This window comes from Podarcis liolepis (genome assembly GCF_965112155.1).
Source record: "Podarcis liolepis genome assembly, chromosome: 6".
Classification (NCBI taxonomy): domain Eukaryota; kingdom Metazoa; phylum Chordata; class Lepidosauria; order Squamata; family Lacertidae; genus Podarcis; species Podarcis liolepis.
Window position 1 is genome coordinate 50,623,558 of NC_139559.1, and position 19,794 is coordinate 50,643,351.

A 19,794-nucleotide genomic window follows, 5' to 3' on the forward strand; every position below is an offset into this window, starting at 1 on the left:
AATGAATGGCACCTCATTGTGCTTCCCCAACAAGTTTGTTTAAAGCAGGGACTGGGTTTTCTGGCCCAGGAAACTCTGGACATAGTTACTCAGCCCAGAAGACAAGAGAGAACTATTCTACAAGGTTCTTTTATTGATGCTCACACACAGAGAAAAACTGTTAAATAGTAGCAAAAGATGCTATGTTTAGTTGAAGCTGGAGTGGGAATGTGATGGTGGTTGAGGGGTGATTCCCTAAATCATATGGGGAACCTCTGGCTCTCGAGATGTGGCTAAATTATTCCTAACCATTAGCCATGCTGGCTACAGCTGATGGGAGCTGGGAGTCCAACTATATCTGAATGGCCACAGGTTGCCCACCCATCCTAAATAAAACGGGCTTTCTCATATGAGCTACTCCCCTGCGTAATAACTAGAGACATTGTCAAGGGAAAGGGTGTAGATCTGGAAAGGGGGCTGCGACTGGCAATTGCTTATGTGTATGGTTGAAGGAGTTGGGCCAGGGCTGGGTGTAAGGGCACACTAGGGCTTGTCTGGATAAGCAGAAGCCTTGCAGGTGCTGAAGAATGGCTGGCCCAGGAATTGTTTGGTGTTTGGAGCAGCTCAGGTGTGATGTGCACCTGTAGCCCGGCATCCCCTTAGCCGCTCACATTTAGCTAAGCGGTTTCCTTCCCAGTAACCGGCATCCTGGCCATCATGACAGCGGCAACGGGTGCAGGGCCCCACCCATATGCTCTCCCCAGCAGGAATTACGCGTCGCTGGCTCCCATCCACGTAGCAGTTGGGCCCTGTGGAGAGACATGTCCATGCATTAGAGTCTGCCATTGTTTGCAGAAGTCTCATCATGAATCTTAGAAGCAGAAAGGGCAAGCAGTTTAAGAGTACATGTGTAGGTGGGGGCAACCCAGCCAGATGGGCGGGGTATAAATAATAAAATTATTATTATAATTACTCCAGCCTTGCACCCCTATCCTCTACTGGGAGCTCATCTCATGCACAGGTTCTGTGCTAGATGCTGCTTTTGTACCAGGAGGACATTCTTCATTTTGGGGGGAGCCCCTCTTCTAACACTAGGGCTAAACACCTGCCAAATCCTTCAAGATGAGGTGGGGGCTACCAGGTGTCCCCCCATCATTTCTAAGCAGGAAGCTTCCTGTTCAGTTAAGCAAGCTTGTGTCTGGTCAGCTTGGCTCAATTCCTCTCACTTCCCTGCTCCATTAGGACAGGGGCCCTGAACAGCGAGGGAGACAAAATTCTCTTCCCCTTCTGGACAGCTTGAAGTGGAACATTTGTCCCTTGCTGTGAAGGTGTGTCTTTCTCACCATCCGCACAGGTGGGGCAGCAGTGGCCCTTCTCGTAGACTGGATTGACGCAGGGCGGAGGGGCGCAGTCAGCCACTAGGCAACGAGCGATGCCATCTAGGTCACAGGTACACTGCTCACACTCTGAGGGCTGTGAGAGACAAATATTGGTCAATAGAGCAAGGCAGCTTTACGTGGACAGCACACGGTTATGAAGATGATGATGCAGCACCTCCAGAACTATTTTGCATCAGTGGTGCAGAAGCTTATTCTTTTCTGAGAATTGCATTCCCTTGGGAATCTGTTCAGAATTGCATGCCAGTGGTGTGCTGGTCCAGAGTCAAAGTGGGTAGGGCACCTCCTCTGCTACCCTGTTTCCCTCCCCCTTTTCCTCCTAATAAAATTAGGCTGAGAGAAATAGGTTACCCATCCATCCCACACCACCATGTTACAGAATTGACTGGATTTTGCAGTTCCAGAATGAATTAGTCATGTCTTCTGTCTGTAACTTGCAAAAAGAGATATGCGTATGTAAGCAGGTGGAAAACTCATGCCTCAGATACTTAATTGGATTAGGCTCCTGGCTGCATCTTTGCTTACCTGTATCTGTGCTTTAAGTATCAGGGGAAGGAGTGATCACAAAAGAAATATAAGGCCCATCATCTTCCTTTTTTTGTAATGTGTGAAGAAGCATTCCAAACTGAATTGCATAGCCATGGCAGTACTGGAATTATACCATCAGATGGCACTATCAACCAAGAATTGATAGATAATGAGGGAGAAAGAGCTTCTGTCCCAATCTCCCTTCACTTTGTGTATCTTGTCAGCTCTGGCCAACTCAAGATTACTCTCAAATAATCATGCGGCTGGTCACTGGGGAAACTGACTGGTCATAAAATGTTGAATAGAGAAAACTCTGAGTGAGTGAGAGATTGTCCCCAGTAGCGCAGAACCATCAGGGATCCCAATATGCTAAAAAGGCCCATGAATGTGTTTTGGAACCCATTACCCAATCAAGCTCCTCCTTAAAATATCCAGCAAAGGAGACTGAAGTCATTTTCAGCACCTCACCTCTCATTCACCTTCTCACTTGCAAAACATGAGGCTAATTCTAGCCAAGCCACATGCTTTTGTTCTCTGCCCTAAGGGGAAAGTTCCAAGATTCTACCTTCTGTCAAATTCCCTCCCTCCTGAACTAATAGGTTGGTTGTCTGATTTCACACCTTCAGGGTGGGTGATGATAAAGACTGGTCTCCACTGAAGTTCAAGTGGTTGCAGATAAAAACATTGGTCACTTGCTCTAGATCACTCGTCACAATACTTTAAAATAACAATGATGGAAGATGACATCAACATTTAACACCAAAAATCACATCTTAATGATATAATTGTCCATGATCATCTTTATAACTCCAGGGAAGGAGATTGCACAACTTCACTGGCAAGTTGATATCTTGTTCGTACTACAAACCTACAGTACAAAGGAAAGTGTTTACCCTTCCTAATGACAGAACTTTTCTCTCGCTAGATCTATAGCACATGTCTTGCTTGTAAGCAAATGCAAGATAACTTAGTTCCAGGAAGTGTTGGGAAGCAGCCCTATATTACTGTATCTACAACCCAGATGTTATGGACCTAGAGCAAAATCTGGCAATCCCTAGTAAAGAACTGAGAAGCTTTGGCTGAGCAAAGTATTTTAGGGCAAGTTAGGCCCCAGCTGAATGGTTCTGGATAATCAAAAGCTTGCTTGCTATTTTATGATATTTTGGTTGGCCATAATAAAGTTATTATTTGGGGGGAAAATATGGCTCAATATGGCTTTGCAGAAAGCATTTACCGTATTTTTCGCTCTATAGGACGCACTTCCCCCCTTCAAATATGAAGGGGAAATGTGTGTGCGTACTATGGAGCGAAGACGCCATAGCCCCGCGACCCTCTCCCGGCTGGTAGGAGCCTCTTTAGGAGCCTCTTCAGCCGCGACCCTCTCTGGGCTGGAGAGGTGGCGCGCGACGATGGCAGGAGAGCGCGTGCGGGGCTAAAGAAGCCATAGAAGCTTTCTGCTGCTCCCCGACTTCTTTGGGGCTGGTGGTGGGCTTCCCCCCGCCAGCCCCAAAGAGCAGGTTGAAAGGAACCTGAAGCCTGGAGAGCGAGAGGGGTCAGTGCGCACCAACCCCTCTCGCTCTCCAGGCTTCCAAGGTAGCCGCCTGAACGCAACTTAAACGGCACCTTGTTTTAGAGGGGGGAAACAAGAGGGGAAAAATTCTCTCCCTCTCTGCGCAGTGCCTCCTACCGCTTCGCTGATGGGGCGCTGGGCAGAGAGGGGGAGATTTTTTTTTTCTTGTTCTCCCCCCTCTAAAACAAGGTGCGTCCTATTGTCTGGTGCGTCCTATGGTGCGAAAAGTATGGTACTTTCTGTGTACCTTTCAACAGAATTTTGTGTTTGGGTAAGTGGGACAGGCCAAGAGATAAGTCATCACACAATAATTTGATGTTTAGGTAACGGACAATTCACCTAGGAAGAACCCCACTGCCCATTCTTTGACTATATGTAGCAACTGGTCCTTTCTTCATCAATACACTTATTTTTTGCAAACACTCAATTCATGCTATCCAAAGAGGCATGGAGCCCAGGAATGGAGGGCTTTGATCTTCCACCTGCAGCCTCAGGGCTAGAATTTGACTCCCTTCGGCTAGTGCAGGCTTAGTGCCAAAAATACTCCTTTTCCCACCCACCCTCAATTGTCCAAGTCAGCCATGCTAGAGATTGTTTGGTCTGACTCAAGTCCTAAAATAAACTACACACATTTTTGGCAGCAACAGACAATAGCCAGAAGCAAGGTGCTGAACTGGTCAATGTCAGGCCTAAGAAATGGATGAAAATGCAATTCAGTTAGTCAAAGGATGCTCAGCTAGGTACTACAGCCAATAAAATTGCCTTCTGAATTATCAAAAAGCTTTGGTTTTATGGGACCATCTTAAGAGCACCTCCAGCTTCATAGAGCACTTTTGATTTGGTGCTTCTCACCCACTTTGGAAAAGTTTTGTTTGTATTTTCTTTTGCTTCAGCCAGTAATGAACAAACCATAAAGAGATAGCCATTCCTGCTTCCAGTCTCTTACTCTCCTGCCTAGGCCTCCCTTTCAGAACAAGATTTAAGAAACAGAAGTGACCGCTTGCGATTCTTAGACAGTGCCTTTTTCAAGAGCATTCGCTTTTTCTCCTGCTTTTGAATATCCTCACTTTGCCCATCCATCACCTATCCATCCCTGCCCACCTCGCTCTAGATTCCTTCTCATGCCATCCCCACTATGCCTAATTCTCCCGTAAATGCCTTACCTGGAAATGCTGCCCCAGCTCATACACTTGTCCACGGTGCTCACAGCCAACCCTTTCGCAGCGTGGGCAGCAGTCGCTGGGGTAGTGGCTGACGTGAATGCAGGCAGGTGGCAGAGCGGTGCAGTCTGTGCGGGCGCAGGCGGGCCCCTCCGCTGTGCACTCGCACTGGGTGCAGTGGTCACTGTCCAGGAAATACCACTCCCCAACGTAGTACAGGCTCCCGTTGGCATCGCACGTGGTCACTGGCCCTGCCAGTCCTGGGATGGGCACCAGAGTCAGCAGCAGCAGTGCTAAGCTCAGCTGTGCCAACGGAAAGGGCATCGCTGAACTCGAGGGACAGATGCCGGGCATGGGAGTTGGCGAGAGGGAGGAGCAGAGCAGCAGCAGCAGCAGTAGGGAAGCGAAGCGGAGGAGAGCTGGCGGGGAAAGTGGGCATCCAGTCCGCCCCAACGCCGCCCGCGGGGTCCCGCCGGGAGGTTGCCTGCTGAAGCTGCGGCTAAGAACCGCCCTGGCGTGCCTCGGCCTTTGTGCAGCCGCCGCCCGGCCCGGCCCGCCCCTTCTTGCAACCCGAGCCCGCCCAGGGGCACAGCACCCCCTCCCCAACGGAGCGGGCGGGACCGGGGCGGTGGGAGGAACCTGGCCCCCTATCTGCACCTCAGGAAAAGCCTGCTAAGACAAGTCCACTGTGCTCCCTCTCCAGACCCCTCGAACACTCATCCGGGCAGCGAAAGTTGCGTCTCCCCAGTTCCCAGTCTCCGCGGCCTCCAAAACACGCGCGGCGCTGGATCTCTCCCTCCCCCCCCCCCATCTTAATCCTAGGAACATTAATAGGCAAAGAAAGAAGCTTCTCAATACTGTACTGTTGCCAAAGCGTAAAGCCAGTGGGACCCCTCCTGGATGAAAACTGGCCGACGTGTGGCTTCTCTTTACCTCCGATTGCTTGGGTGCAAGCGCGGGCGCGCCAAGAGCTTCAACGCGCACGCTTCCTTCCCCCGGGACGCCCGTCTCCACGCTCGACCGACATCCTGTCTGCCTCGTGGGCACGGCTCCTTTAAGAGGCGAGGCTTCAGAGGAACGCGGCGGGGCGTTACCATGGAGACGGCGAGTTTATATTCCAGAGAGTTAGAGGGTGGAGGGGGCTCGGATAGGGCAAGACGCCTGGCCCTCCGCCCCTCCGCCCGGTGTCGCAGGTGAGGGCTACCGCAGAGTTATGTCCGTGAGTCCGTAGGGAGTGAGGAAGTGTGGGGAGAGTAAAAGGTCTGGGGCGGAAGTGGGCTCGGTGGGCCGAGACCTAGGTGAGTTAAGCACTGGGGAGCAACTGTGGGGAGGGATAATGGGCAATAGGTTACATTTGGGGCTATAAACAACTACCTGACATTCAGAAGACAAACTTCAGGGAAGTTTTTAATGTGTGACATTTTAATGTATTTTTAATCTTTGTTGGAAGCCGTCCAGAGTGGCTGGGGAAACCCAGTCTGATGGGCGGGGTACAAATAAATAATAATAATAATGATTAATAATAATTACGATTAACGGGAATTAGTGCGACTCTCGGGGTTAATGTGAGGGGATGAGTTTGATATATGGGGAGCAAGAAAAATTATATGCTCTTATTGTCTGGTGACCCACGTGGTAGAAAGGTGAGTGCAAGTAACAGGATTTGTAGACAGTAGTGCAACTCAGGGGGAAAGTACAGAGCACCACAAAAATGGGGCCCCTCAAATGGCCATCTAGAGAGTGTCAGGTGATGGAGTCAGGAACAAACGACCTGTGGCAGCACCTGGGCTGGCATGGGCATGTTGTGGTCTATTGGCGCTGATGGTAGTCACAGCGGCATTCTTATTTTCTACAACAGTTTTAGTCAGAGGGTGGTTAGCCAGGCATGTACATGGCACTCAATTCTATTTTTTACTTTTACCTTCATCCTTGGTGCTCCCCCCCCCCATAAATGTGTTTAACATCAGGGCAGCAGAAGCAAATTCCATTGTATTCCTGTAATGCTAGTGCTATGACTTAAGTGAGTTTAGAATGTGAAATTGTACATGCTCAGAGTATTTCACAACCATTTATCTATTGTGCTAATGTATCAGGAATGTAGGAGCAGTTATAAAACATGGGAATGGCTTACCTTACAACTGACAACTGACAAATGTAATATGTGTGGCTGTCTAATGGGTAAAAGGTAAAGGGACTCCTGACCATTAGGTTCAGTCATGACTGACTCTGGGGTTGCGGCGCTCATCTCGCTTTATTGGCCGAGGGAGCCGACATACAGCTGGTCATGTGGCCAGCATGACTCAGCCGCTTCTGGCGAACCAGAGCAGCGCACAGAAACGGCATTTACCTTCCCGCCAGAGCGGTACCTATTCATCTACTTGCACTTTGACTTGCTTTCAAACTGCTAGGTTGGCAGGAGCAGGGACCGAGCAATGGGAGCTCACCCTGTTGCGGGGATTCAAACCGCCGACCTTCTGATCGGCAAGTCCTAGGCTCTGTGTGATCGGCAAGTCCTAGGCTCTGTGGTTTAACCCACAGCGCCACCCACGTCCCTAATGGGAGAGGGGTGTAAAACCATGGATGTGGCCAGGATTTTAGTTGGGGAGGGACAAAGTTATTGAGCTTTTCTTGGGAAATCATGGGTAAAAATACCTCATAAATAGGACATTGCGGGGGGCCAGGTTTCTGTTGGGGGGGCAGAACCTCAGATAATTGAATACTTTCAATGCCTTTCAATAATATTTGTGAATCTTGGGAGGGCAGCAGCCCATGTGTAAAACCATTAAGTTCAGTGTCTAAAATTACCTAGGTGCACCATTGCATGTGGCACCGAATAGTTGTGATGTGGAGCTTCTACTCGCTGTCTCATTGGCACAATCTTTTTTTCCTTTAAAGCCCATTATCGTGGAATCGGATACAGCACCCATGTTGCCCTTGCCTGGTACATCTGGGGAATCCTTGCAGTCCGTACCATCACTCTGGACAATGATAGAGGAACAATTAGCACCCAGTGAGAGGCTTGAGGCGAAAGCTATCTTGGGTCATGGCCTTGTGGAACGGAGCTTGGAACTTCATGCTGAGGTTAAGTACCGAAATACTGGCTCTCCTATTCAAAATGATTCACAAAAGAGCAGAACAAACCAACCAACCAACCAACCACCCCTCTTACTACACAATTTAGAAGTGGCTGGTGACAAAGGGATATCTGAATAAAGCATAAAATCTAGGTCTCATCAGCTAAAGAGGCAGCACTAAATTTGTAAGGGGATTTGACTGATGAAAGGGCCCGCCTTTCATGTCTATAGATTGAGTGGAGTGGACTGAGTGCTAAAATTGAGCAGCGCTAAGGGAGGGCTTATAAATTGTATTAAGCCCCCTTCCACTGAGCACTGGCCACTAGTTTTGGCATACATGCATTTTCATATAGAGTAGCATTCATGTGTGTATGGAAAAAACCTCTGGTTTGCCACTTACATCTGCTTTGAGTGCTGTTTAATTTCAGTGAAAGGAAAGCATATCTGAGAAGGCAATTCAAGGAGGGCATAAAATATTGCAACCCCCCCCCCCCCTGTTTGACAAGGTCCCCATTTGCCAGCTCCCAGCTCAGCTGGTTCCTAATGCTTGGCCAGAGCCCCTAATCCATGCTATTCCAGGCCCTTTGTTCTCCTCCAGCCATTCATGCCCTTTCTTTATTCAGCATGGTCCTGACTGCAGCTGAGAAGAACAGTAAACATCCCAGACGCTTTTCACATGGTAATTGCCTTACCTCCTCCTGAAACCAGAAGAGCAAGCACAGCACACCCTGACAAGATGGCACCTTTCTCTATCACTTCTTCATGTTAGAGCTTTGCTTGAGATCCAGCCCCCCCCCATTGTGGCCAGTGACCCCCTCCCCAGCCTTTATGGGGTCTCTCACCTGGCTGTCTATTACATCTTCATCACAAGCCTGATAAATGTGGCCCAGGTACTGCCTGTCTCCCTGCTGTGTTCTTGTATGTGTCTCTGCTCCCCTCCCCAATTGGATATCTGAGAGGCCGCCCAGGGAAGCAGCTGTACCATAACGTTCCTCTTGTGGATGTGTGGGGCCAGAAAGGGAGTTCTGGCGCTCGCTTGCCTTACAAATATCCTGCAGATATTTTTGCGGCATGACCTTGACTTTCCTCATGGGAGGAGGGAGAGAATGATTGTGGGTGGGCTGTCTGCAGCTTTGCACCTTTTATGGAGTGTACAGACGGCAACAATGCAGTGCCCTCTTGCCAGCTACATTGGAATGACAGTGTCCTGGCTAGTGTTCTTATCTTCTGCAGGCAACTTTGCCCACTTTCTGCAAAAGAGTTGTTTTTTTAAAACCTAAAAACTTCACTCTTAATCCTAAAATACTCTTCACATAAACTAATAGCCTCATAGACTGTTCCCAGTCTTTGGGCAGATGCAACGTTTTTCTGAATTTAGTGTACTCTCACACACATTTATCACATTTGAAGCATCTTTTATTTCCTTGATGCGTGACATACTTCTGAAAAGTTGTCAGTTCCCTGACTGTGGCCTTTATGAAATGTAATTGTCTACCATCAGGTGAGTAACTAAACCATGGCTAGGTATTGATTTTTTTTCTTGCAGGCAGGCACCTGGCTTGATTTCCAGGTGTGCAGAATAGCAATACTGGGAGTGGGAGTGCAACTTGTATTTTTAGGTTGTGTCGGTGCTTCATCATTTGGGGAGGTGGAGGGTGGGGGAAAGATTACTTTGAGAAAGTTACTGCAGTTTGTGCCAATGTGCACATGTGTGAATTTCTGCATGTGGCAATGCACTGTCCCTAATGCAGTCCAACCCCTTCCCTATTTACAGGTGCGGACACTGTTGGAATTCCATCAGGAGTTGCAGTCAGGCCGCCTTGGAGTGGAGCAAAGCCCACTGCAAGCAGATGACAGCTGGGCCTTGCTGGCAGCTCCCCCCAACCTCAAGGAGCTGGTGAGGGAGGAGATCCGCCTTCTTCTAATTGGCCTACAGCAGAAGGCATCGCAGGAGGGCAGGTACTGGAGATTGGAAGAGAAGGGACTTGAGAGAATTAAGGGCTGAGTTAAGGGGGAGCAGGTAGTAGGGATAGAAGAAAAGCAAGCAGACTATATTAAGACCTGAAGCCTATTTGATATAAGAATGAGCCCATTAGTTTCCAACTGATGTGCCTGGTGGTATTTATGTGTGCGGAATGGGTGAGTTTTACATCATCTTTTGGCCAAAGCAGTCTAGATTGAGGAAGCCATAACTATTTGTTACGAGAGGCTTAGAGTTTCATGGGACAAATCAGTTAGGAGGCTAGACAATAACTTGATTGTCTCTCTTAACAAGAACAGGATGGGGGAAACCTCTGATTCCACTCAGATATAAATAAGTCCAGTGCCACCTAGTGACTAAACTATATATTTACACTAGTGACACAGTATTCTTTCTCCCTTTGCCTTCTAAGGGTGACTGTTCCAGAAATGCTTACTAGGAAATATCAGCTCCAATGCAATTTAATTGGCAGTTCCAGTATAGTTTCAACATGATTGCCACTCAGATGGCCAATGTCCAGCAAAAATAACCTGTCCCAAACACATGTTTGCACCGTACACCTCCATCTGTAACTTGCGCTCCCCATTCAAGTGCAGCTTGTCAGTTTGTGTGTCTCTCTAGTCTTTTTTATCTGTAGAATTAATTCTAGCCTTACATTCCCATTCTTTGGGTCTCAATCATATAGCCTTTGTCATTTCCACATAGCTTCCTTACATCATGCAGGAATCACATTGCTGAGCGCCTCTATCAAGAATGCCAGTCCTGCTAGTGCATTTGTTTTGTATGGTGTGTTCAGTCCATAGCCTGAGGCTGGGATTATGTCTCACCTCCAAGTTCAAAGTGAGCATTCATCCGAGTGAGCACTGGGATCAGCACCTGCTGGAACCCTTGCCTGAGGATTTGCTCCCTGCCTTAGCCCTGTGTAACCAATGAATAGCTCAGTGAAGGCACGGATTAGAACAGGCTGGCTAGTAAGGGATAAGCTCTCAAACTCCTCATGCTGGAGTTGTTTGTACCATGTTGCCCTATCGGAGAATCCCTTCACACCCTTCAAACCTTTCTACTATCTCTCAGTCACAACCTGAAATTCTGCATTTGTTACTTACTTTCAAATAGCTCCCCTCTTGTTGAATTGACATGAGCACAGGTCATGGCTCCCTGTGTGCTGCCTAGAACTGGGTCCAATGAATGGCCTGAGGGCTGCATGTAGCCCTCAAGGCCTGTTTTGTTGGCCCTGGGCAACATTTGACACCCTCCCCAGCCCTCATGCTGCCTTCCCAAAGCCAGATAAGCAAGGCACTAGGATTAGCGAAGGAGGTGTAAAGGATCTGGCAGGGTCCTAGAGTCCTCCTGTCTCCTGCCCAAAGCCTAATTGCTGCTTCCCTGGAGTGCTCTAGGACTCTCCCAAAGCCTGTTGTCTCACTTAGCTGGCTTTGGGAAGGCAGGGCAAGGACTGGGGGGTGGCATCAATTTTTTGCCTCAGTCTCCTCACTGCACAATACAGTATGTGTTCTCTTGGTTCTGTGTCAAACTACTTTTGTGGTCTACTTGGTATGGAAAATTGGACCTCACTGGGCTCTTTAGTCCAGCTTGTTTTTCCTTTTAGGCTTCTATTCATTCCAGCTACTGGGTGGTTTTGTGACCCAGCACTGCCACCAACTGGTCTTCTCTTGTCCTTATCCTGGAGATGAACAATTACCTTATGGGTGTACGTTTTCTGCTTCACAGGAACCAAGATTGTGCCATCGCTAAATACAGCCCTCATGTGGTCACCTTTGCACTGAAGGCAAATGCTGGCAATAGTCAGTCTTCATCTGGGAGCAGTGCCCTAATCAGGTAAGACTGAAGTAAGCTGCAGCCTCCACACAATGAACTTCTGGGTTGTGACTTGTTCTTACCCGGAACACCATGAACTGTATCACCACAGGAGGTCTCAGAATCCAGGACTGATTTTGTCTGTAGGAAGCCTAACACCACAGAGTGACATATGCCATAGACTTAGCAACCTAGCAGCGATTGGTTCTTTTTGCATCTATGGGCAGTTTGGGACTGATCACTATTATCTCATTTGATCCTCATACAAGTTCCAGGAGCGCGGACTTGCAATGAGTTGGCCTCCGTGCTGGTTTCAGTCCCATTGTGGCATTAATCTAGAAATGTGTTTGTATTATTTATATAGATATGCAAACTATGCATATGTAGAATTAGCAGTGGTGTGCCCACTTAAATTATAAGTCTCCATTTTGGATAGAACCTTAATGTTAAGTCAGAGAGGCTGTGAAATTACAGACTCAGCCAGCAAAGATGGGGCAATATCAATGGGGTGGGGTGGGGAGACTCACTGAGCAAGCAGAAATCTTTGTGCAGGGCTTCCACTGACAGAGATGTAGGTGAATCCCACCCCTAGTATGTTTTCCTTTTATATCTAGTTGAAGAAACCAAGAGCAGGTTGGTATGCGGAGGTACAGTCTCTCAAACATCTTGGTGAGGTTCCTGGGCATATCAGCTCCAGTTTCTGTGGTGTTAAGTACCACCTGTAGGTGAGTTTCAGAGTGAGTTCCCTTCTTTTGGCTGATATGGACTTAAAGGGAGGTATAGACCACATTCTAGTCCATTGGGTGGGGTTAATTTCATAGCCTATATCATGCGCCCATTGTTCTTTGATTGCATCAGTGTTGTGGGGATTTACTTTAGTTTGTTTTGGAGAAATGGGTGTGCTGTTGTGGGGATGTTTTCGATGATCCCATGAATTTTTGTTCCTCTGCAGTTATGGTTGGCATGGCCATCCCTGTTAGAAATCTTCTGATTTCCTGTTCAGGTGGGTTGCGGGAGGTGTATAGGTTGGCACAAAATTCTGAGGTTATTTCTTTGGTGGTGGATGTTAGCACTACCGTCTTTTATAGTGACACAGTGTATACTTGTTTTGAGTGATTCCCCCCCCCCCCCGCATCTGTTTGCTAATAGTCTGGAGTTCTTCCCTCCATATTCGTAAAAGCATTGTTTAGAGTATAGGGTGTTAATCATTGTTTTATTGATTTCTGGAGAGTCAATTGCCCTTCTTTTTTGTTCTATGAATTTAAGGAGTTTTTTTGGCTCCTGTTTGTTTGTAGTGTGATGACAAGGTTGAAATGTCTTGTTCTAATTTACCAATTTTTGAGGAAGTTTGTTTTTTAAGGGATGTCCTCTCCTTTATGTAAGCTCCTCTGATGACCACTTTCATTGTGTCCCAGAGAAGGGGGGTTGCAACGTCGTCCACTTCGTTGTCCTTAAAGTAGTTTTGGAGAGTTTTCAAGAGACTCTCTAGGTAGTTCGTTTGTGGTTAGGATGGGGCTGAAGGATCATGATTGGGTAGTTTATGCTTCCTCTCCTATTATGAGGGTTGCTTCTACTGGGGCATGGTCTGTGATTTTAATGTTCTGTGTCTGAGTCCTAAGAAGCATGCTAGTTCAGTTTGATGAATCCCTGTCCTGTGACAGCCATACAGAGAGGATGGGAGTACAACTCATTGAAAGAGACTAGGGGTCCTGGAAAGAAAATGACTGACACCCCCAACCAAATTCTGTTACCTGATCCTTGTGCCAGTGTCCCATTCAAACTTTGTTTAGTGCAAGAATGCCCAGTTGCGGGCATCAAGCCCGTCTCGTCACAGGAAAATGCAAGTCTCACCCAATTTCTGTTTCCTTAGGCCATTATTCTCCAGAACCGCTAATCTGGAATCCTTCTGTAATAAACTGAATATTGCCCATATCAGTGAGGTAGCCTCTCAACTTCGGTAAGTTTTTGCTCTATTAGGTTTTTTATTTGCACAAATATTGTAAGAGGGAAGAAGGCACAAGAGGGTTACAGGTATCCGTTGCAGGTGTCTGGAAGGCAGATATAACAGAAGGCCTTGTGTCTGAGAACAGTAAACTCACTGCAGAGACAGAAGGGAAGATGGGGATGGCATTGTGTGAAAATGTGTGCAGATGGACCCAAGCAGCTTGTATTCTACCTTCTAACTCTCCCCATCAGTTGTCTCCCAGTCTGGCCTGTACCACAATCATGAAGACAAGGAGGGGCAAGAGTCTCTTTCCAAACTTCCTCTGGGTACAGATATAATTTCAATGGCACATTTTGCTCTGTGTAATTGCAAGGAGTGAAGCAGATCAAACAACAGTTGTGGCAGAACTTGGTGGGAAAGGCATAGCATAAAAATGTGGGAACCGCAAGAGAAGGTCAAGAAGCAACACAGGAGTGTGGTGTCTAAGCCATACATAGTCTTGGCTCCCAGTGCAGTCTCCAGTGGGGAACACACAAAGGGCTTTGTAAAGATTCTGCCATCTTGTGCCACTGGGCATCCTGCATATTCCAGGCAGTATGTATAGTTATTGAAGGGAGCTTGCTAAAGTCCACCCCCAGAAATGCCAGAAAGTGTTCACCAGCCAGGAACTCTGAACAAGGAGAGCAGCAGAGTACAAAACAAGGTTTAGAAACACTGTCGGCATTAGAGATACTTGTGCCTAGTTACGAACTACTTCAAAGTAGTGTGGCTTTCTCTTCTCATCCCTAGCAACATGAACTGCCACTGCAAGCAGATGGTGGCTATCCTCACATCTAACTTTCATTTGAATTGCCAGCCCCTACATTGGGAATGTAAACAAAAAGTGAGGAAGATGTGGAGACACCAAGTCTGCAGTGCTGGCAATTGCTTTCTGTCCCAAATGTGTCACCTCCTTTGGGTCTCACTGGCTGTACTATTTTTCCTAGAACCTTGCTAGAGGATGAGTGCTGTGATCTGGAAAGATACATCCCCTATTTGCAGGTAAGGAATAAACCCTTCGCATCTCAAGGAGGGTCTCTAGAGTTCCTCATAAGCAGTGTTTCTCCCATGCACTTCCAAGGATCTGCTTCAAGTTTTGGCCAATAGGTCTGTGAGACTGGTTTTTGTTGCAGCTTAGGTGGAGCATCCGTGGCAACATTTCCTCAGCCCTTCTAGACTATTGTGTAAGAACAGAGACAAGGCGCTGTGGGATCTGGCCAAAGCCCCATCTAGTCTAGCACCCTGTTTTCACAGATGCTTATAGTAAATTTGCATGCAGGATATCCCCACAGCAAGTCATCTGAGCTGCCACCCATCCCTATATCTCATGGGGGCAAATTCCATAGTTACTTTTGTTTGTCCTGAATGTTGCAACCATCTTCTGCATTGGATGGACCCAAGTTCTAGTATTACTGCTCTCATGTCTTCCCTCCTGCCCATGTACATAGGAGCTTGGTCTCAGAGATGTATCGACAAAGCTGTTCCCATGGCTATGGCAGCCTGGGTTAGAACAGAGTGTGGGCAGGCCTTGGGACAGAACTCTTGAGTTCATCAAGAGAGGAGTGACAAGGGTGTTTGGCTTCCATACCAGTTCTACAACTGCCCAAATAGCTAGCTTTTTTGTCTCCTTCCCAAATCTGGGGGACAGGGAGGGGCTGAGGAAAGATGTGAGTGGCAGGAAAACTGTTATGATGATTTGGATGTGAAAACACTATCACATTGGGCTGCAGGACTGCTGCAAGAGTACTTCCTGTCACCACTGTCTGATGATGATGATGATTAATTATTAAAAAACACACCTTTGCAGCAGTACACCCATAGTGCTGAGAGCTGCCAAGTTATGAAATCACAGTGACTTGTGACTGCGGAATCAGGGTCAAAAGCTGGAATGATCATCTAATCCTAATGATAATCTACTCCAGCCTCCGGCAATGTAGGCTATTCACTGCTAGAGCATCCCTGAGAAGTGGCCATTTAGCCTCTGCTTAATAGGCTCTCATTTGTTAGAGGTTTTTAAGTCAGCCCACTAAGTTTCTAAGTCAACAACCTGACAGACTATTTTCCAGAAGAATATGAAACGAACGTCATCAGCTAAAGGGACTGGATATGCTGGTGCCTATCCATTAGCTTTCTGCAGTGACTGGGGCAACTAGAAGGCTAGGAGGAAAAATAAGATATTTAATATGGGAAGACTTTCCAACACGAGGAAAACCTTTGAGCAGAGACATGTACATCTTTAAGAGAAATGGTATAGTTGAAGAAGCAGCTTCTGTGTTGTGTTTCCTATAGCATTTTTCATGTTCCACAGTGCCAACTGGAGGAGGCGCATCACCATGCTGCAGAGCTGCTAGAGGCAACACATGAGCCCACCATGGCTGGTATGCAGAACCCGAGTCTCGGATAAGGCCATGCTGGGAATTGGGGAAGGGATGCAGCATCATGGTACCTATAGCCATCATCTTTAGGCAGGTGTTGCCAAGGAGTGGCATTTGCAATGGGGCATGGTCTCTTTGTGAGTGCCAGCCCCAATGCTCTTCATGATTGTTGCTTCCCCCAATCCCCATGAAATAGGGTCTTATCTCCACAGAATTACAAGAGGAGAAGCGCGCCATGGAACGGGATTTGCAGCTAAGCCAACCTAAGCCAGGCACCAGTCCTTCCCTGATATCGAAACATCTTGGGAGTAGCAGCTACCAGCCGCAATTCAGGTGAGCCTGCAAGCACCAAAGCTATGATACCATGAAGCTGCATAATATTATAACTGAGGGGTAGCTGTCAAACTGGCGCCTGCAGCAGAGAGGTGCAAGCATAGTTTAGGGTTGGTTTATTATTCTGTGGCAGGGGTCACCAACGCGGTGCCCTCCAAGTGGGGCTGTTGGGAGTCTAACATCTAGAGGGGGCATCTTGCTGGCACTTTGTGCTGTATGATCTCTAGCATACCTGCCATATTTTAAGTAAAAATTATGGAGTTCTGTGCAGGACCCATTAGTTCTGCTGTAGAGACTAAGGCTCTTCTGTCCTTGACGCTTTACATGGAAAGATGCTTGGGCAACACCTCCTGCTTCTTGGTAACCCCTTCCTTTCCTTTCACAGTGGCTTAAGAGGCTCGGCAAAAGGACCAAGCTTTGGAGAGATCAGTCCTGCTTCTTCACCAACTCTCAGAGACCAGACTTCTCCTTTATGCCATCAGGCACTACCCCGGCGGGGCCACTCAGCACGAGGGTCCTATGGATGGTCGCAGCGAGATGTTGAGGAACCCAACCAAGCCAGGAAGGACATTGATGTTCTGTTGCCCAGACCTGTGCTGGCAGTGCCTCTGAAAGGGGGCAGGATTGCTTCGGCCTGCGGGCTGGCAGTAGCAGGGTTGGACCATGTCTTCCACCCCACGCCTCCTACAGAACCATGCCCAGTGCCCCGCTTCTGCCCTCGCACTCGGCTGCTGCGATGCAAAGGACCCAGCTAGGGAATGGAGAGCTGCCGCCTTCCCTTAAGTACCTCATTTCCTACTCCCATGCTGCAGGGTCTTCAAGGGACCCAGCCCTGCAGCATCCTGTGCCTCAAGAGTTTCTGCTGTTGCCTTTTGCTCATCCTTGTGAACAGGGTCAATGGGATTCCAGGGAAAGCGAAAGGCAAAGAAATGCATACACACAACCTCCCCCAACCCATGAATGCAGATAAACTACTTGCAAGTGGGACCCATGCCAGTGAGATGCTTCTTCTCCTTCTTGTCCACAACACAGAGCAGTGGGCCTTGTGGCAGTGAGGCTGTGAACCCAACCCACACCTTCCCCATTCCTCCACGCACACCAAAGAACTGTACCACCCAAGGTTCAGGAATATAAATTTCATTAAAATCTATCAGACTTTAAAAATCTACAACTGGAAGAGTCACAGTATGGGAGACGTGTCACAATTATTGCTATGAACAATGAGGCGGCAATGCTAGCTGCCGCCTTCGACACAGGAGGAAAGGACAGACACGGAACCATGCATTAAATAGTGCAGCCTCGGCGGAGAGGAGGGAAGGTCTGGGGGCTGTCGGCTTAGGGCAAAAGTACCATCATGGCATGGAGCCATCTGTCCCCCCTCTCCCTCTTAACTGCTCATGATGCAGACGTTTGGCACTTGAACGCTGGCTGCTATGCCCATGCCACCGGCTGGAACAGGTACCACATGGGTAGGAGCCAGGTGTGCCCTTGCTGTTGGCACCATGGCTACACTGCAGCAATCGTGCACAGCTGGGAGCTGAGGGGCGCCCCCCCCCCCGACATGCACTGTTTGGCATTGGTTAAGTGAATTGGCATCAGGGTACAAGACAGGATTGTGGCTGCCGGGGTCTCCTGTCTCCTTCACCCAGGCATTTCTAGGGGGTAAAGTGCAGGCAGCAACACTGACATGGAAACACGGGACGGTGAGGCCGAAAGACGGAACCATTAGTACCTCCTACCCACCTGAGGCAGATCAGGCCCTGCTTTGTGTTAGGGAGAAAAGCCTTGGAGTTGGAGACGGGGCTGGTGCCTATGGCCAACTTCTCCAAAGCTTCACCATGAAGCTAGCAGCTTCTGCCCCCACTACTAGTGGAGAAGTGGGCCACATGGAACCCAGGCCTGGCCAGGATAGCCTTTAGGGAAGCTTGTGCTTTTGCTCTGTGTGTGTGTGTCTTTCCCACCTGCAATGGTGTGGGCAGGACTTGGCACATCATCTGCTCTTAGCACCATGGTTGGCTCTGTCCCTTTCCCTGTGGGATAGGGCAGAGCTAGGTCCCAATGGTCTCTTGCCTTTGTGGAGACCCCATTCAAATTAATTTATTCCTCTTAGGGAAAGAGTGTAGAAAAGTGCTTCAGAATAACAGGCTTGGGGGAGCATCCAGAAGATGCTGTCTAGACCAAGAATGCACACCTGGGCAAAATCTGTCCAGTGGGCTGCATGTGCTGCCCAGTGTTTGTGGCGCTGCCCGAGATGTCTATCATGGTAATACGGTGCATCCAGCCTCTCAGCTGTCGCTTTTTCTATTTGTGAGAGATGCTGTTTGCTTATGTTTCACTCTGCAGGTGTGCGATTCTGGATGGTGTGCAAATAAGGCTCAATATTAAGATCAGAAGGGAGACAAGTGCATACTTTTGTTCATGGAGTTGTCATCCTCCCATGCTCTTGCAACCCAATTAAGGAGAGCTCTCCTGCCCCCTACCCACCCACCGCAGTCATTAACCTGCCAAATTCAATACATAGTTTCTAGCAGGAACGTTTCGTATCATGGGAGGCCATGGCGAGAAGTGCAAATTGTTAAGTGCTGGGGAAGCTAGCTTTCCTTTCCTAGGTGGGGAAGCTGGGAAGGTCTGTGCAGTGGTTGGGGGGGGGGAGGTGCAGTCTTAAGTGCATCTCTGGAAAAGCCCTCGCAGGGGCAGCAGCCTAGCTGAAGGCTGCCTAGCCTGTGGCCAAGCGATGCCTAGAATGTCAGGATTAACATTTACAATTACAACCAACTCTCTTGCCCTCCCCCTCCCCCCACCCCAACCCCCCATTTGCTTATCTGTGGGGCCAGTCCCCAGGGCCCTGATCCAGGGCAGTATGGGGCATACCACCCCCAATAGATACCAGACCCCCTGGGCCCAGGTGCAGCTGCCAGAATCCACCCCCAAAGGGGTTGCTGAGCCAGCGAGGCTCCAACCGACCCTCCTCCTGGTGCCTTTTCCCAAGGCACCCCCAACGGTTCAGCCAGTGCACACCCTCCCCACCCCTGACCCTGGTCCTGGTTGCGAATTGGGGCCATCCGAACGTGACTGTAAACATGAGGGTTACAAGATGGCACGGGGGCACTAATGAGGTGGGTGGGGTTGGAACTCACAGCCCCTCCCCCAGAGTCCGGCGCAGCCCGGGAGCCAGGGCTCCCCCACCCAGTGGGGGGACGCTGTCATATATCTGAGCAGAGTAGGGTTTGGAGAACCAGGGCAGGTGGGAGAGGGGAGGTGCAAGGAGGGCTCCCTGCCCTGCCTCCCAGGCTCATGTTCAGATCTTGGAGTCCTGGCTGTGGGTAGAGCCGTTGGTTCCCACGGTGATGGCAACAGCCACGCCAGCCTCGTCGCTCTTGGGCTTCTCGGGGTTCAGCAGCTGCACCTCCAGCTGGGACTCCGTGGAGGAGCTGAGTACTGGCGCATAGCGGCCTTTCCGGTGCTCCATAAGGGCTGGGCCCCACTCGCGGCTGGGACGGGTAGCGTTTTTCAAACGCTGCAGGGAGACAGGAGGCAAGGGAGCGGGTTAGTGGTTTCAAAGCCCTTGGCCATTGGGATCCAAGGCAGGGGGCGCTCG

The 19,794-nt window shown here is 48.9% G+C and overlaps 3 protein-coding genes across 8 annotated transcripts in view; 1 reads left to right on the forward strand and 2 right to left on the reverse strand.

The window, feature by feature from the left end:
* Positions 1-113: 113 nt before the first annotated feature.
* On the reverse strand, positions 114-5,211 carry LOC310709709 (von Willebrand factor C domain-containing protein 2-like). The gene is made up of 3 exons (XM_083509758.1): positions 4,638-5,211; positions 1,323-1,452; positions 114-788 (listed from the first exon to the last, which is right to left on the reverse strand). Exons 1-3 carry the CDS (start codon positions 4,986-4,988, stop codon positions 604-606), a joined length of 666 nt encoding a protein of 221 aa, XP_083365884.1. The 5' UTR covers positions 4,989-5,211; the 3' UTR covers positions 114-603.
* A 369-nt stretch (positions 5,212-5,580) lies between these two features.
* CCDC24 (coiled-coil domain containing 24) lies at positions 5,581-17,367 on the forward strand. Of its 3 annotated transcripts, none has more exons than XM_083509697.1 (9): positions 5,581-5,827; positions 7,555-7,715; positions 9,483-9,667; positions 11,418-11,525; positions 13,375-13,461; positions 14,436-14,490; positions 15,797-15,866; positions 16,076-16,196; positions 16,582-17,367. In XM_083509697.1, exons 2-9 carry the CDS (start codon positions 7,560-7,562, stop codon positions 16,949-16,951), a joined length of 1,152 nt encoding a protein of 383 aa, XP_083365823.1. In that variant the 5' UTR covers positions 5,581-5,827; positions 7,555-7,559; the 3' UTR covers positions 16,952-17,367. The 3 variants fall into 3 exon arrangements, with proteins under 3 accessions (XP_083365823.1, XP_083365822.1, XP_083365821.1); XM_083509696.1 differs by having other exon boundaries at positions 5,582-5,827; positions 7,530-7,715; XM_083509695.1 differs by lacking the exon at positions 5,581-5,827 and adding an exon at positions 6,206-6,277 and having other exon boundaries at positions 7,530-7,715.
* SLC6A9 (solute carrier family 6 member 9) overlaps positions 17,318-19,794 on the reverse strand; it is a 56,018-nt gene continuing 53,541 nt past the window's right edge. For all 4 annotated transcript variants that reach the window (XM_083509614.1, XM_083509613.1, XM_083509615.1 and 1 more), the window contains one exon: positions 17,318-19,713. In XM_083509614.1, the coding sequence (XP_083365740.1) occupies positions 19,495-19,713 (219 nt within the window). In that variant the 3' untranslated portion in view covers positions 17,318-19,494. The remainder of the gene's footprint in view (positions 19,714-19,794) is intronic.

What these genes read in the sequence shown, in the direction of transcription:
- LOC310709709 (XM_083509758.1), bottom strand. Translation starts at nt 4,988, where the DNA reads ATGCCCGGCATCTGTCCCTCGAGTTCAGCGATGCCCTTTCCGTTGGCA. An exon ending in AGCTGGGGCAGCATTTCCAG is followed by an intron (nt 1,453 to 4,637) that starts GTAAGGCATTTA and finishes TGTCTCTCACAG; the next exon opens with CCCTCAGAGTGTGAGCAGTG. An exon ending in CTGCCCCACCTGTGCGGATG is followed by an intron (nt 789 to 1,322) that starts GTGAGAAAGACA and finishes GTCTCTCCACAG; the next exon opens with GGCCCAACTGCTACGTGGAT.
- CCDC24 (XM_083509695.1), top strand. Translation starts at nt 6,221, where the DNA reads ATGGGGAGCAAGAAAAATTATATGCTCTTATTGTCTGGTGACCCACGT. An exon ending in AAGGCATCGCAGGAGGGCAG is followed by an intron (nt 9,668 to 11,417) that starts GTACTGGAGATT and finishes TCTGCTTCACAG; the next exon opens with GAACCAAGATTGTGCCATCG. An exon ending in ACATGAGCCCACCATGGCTG is followed by an intron (nt 15,867 to 16,075) that starts GTATGCAGAACC and finishes TTATCTCCACAG; the next exon opens with AATTACAAGAGGAGAAGCGC.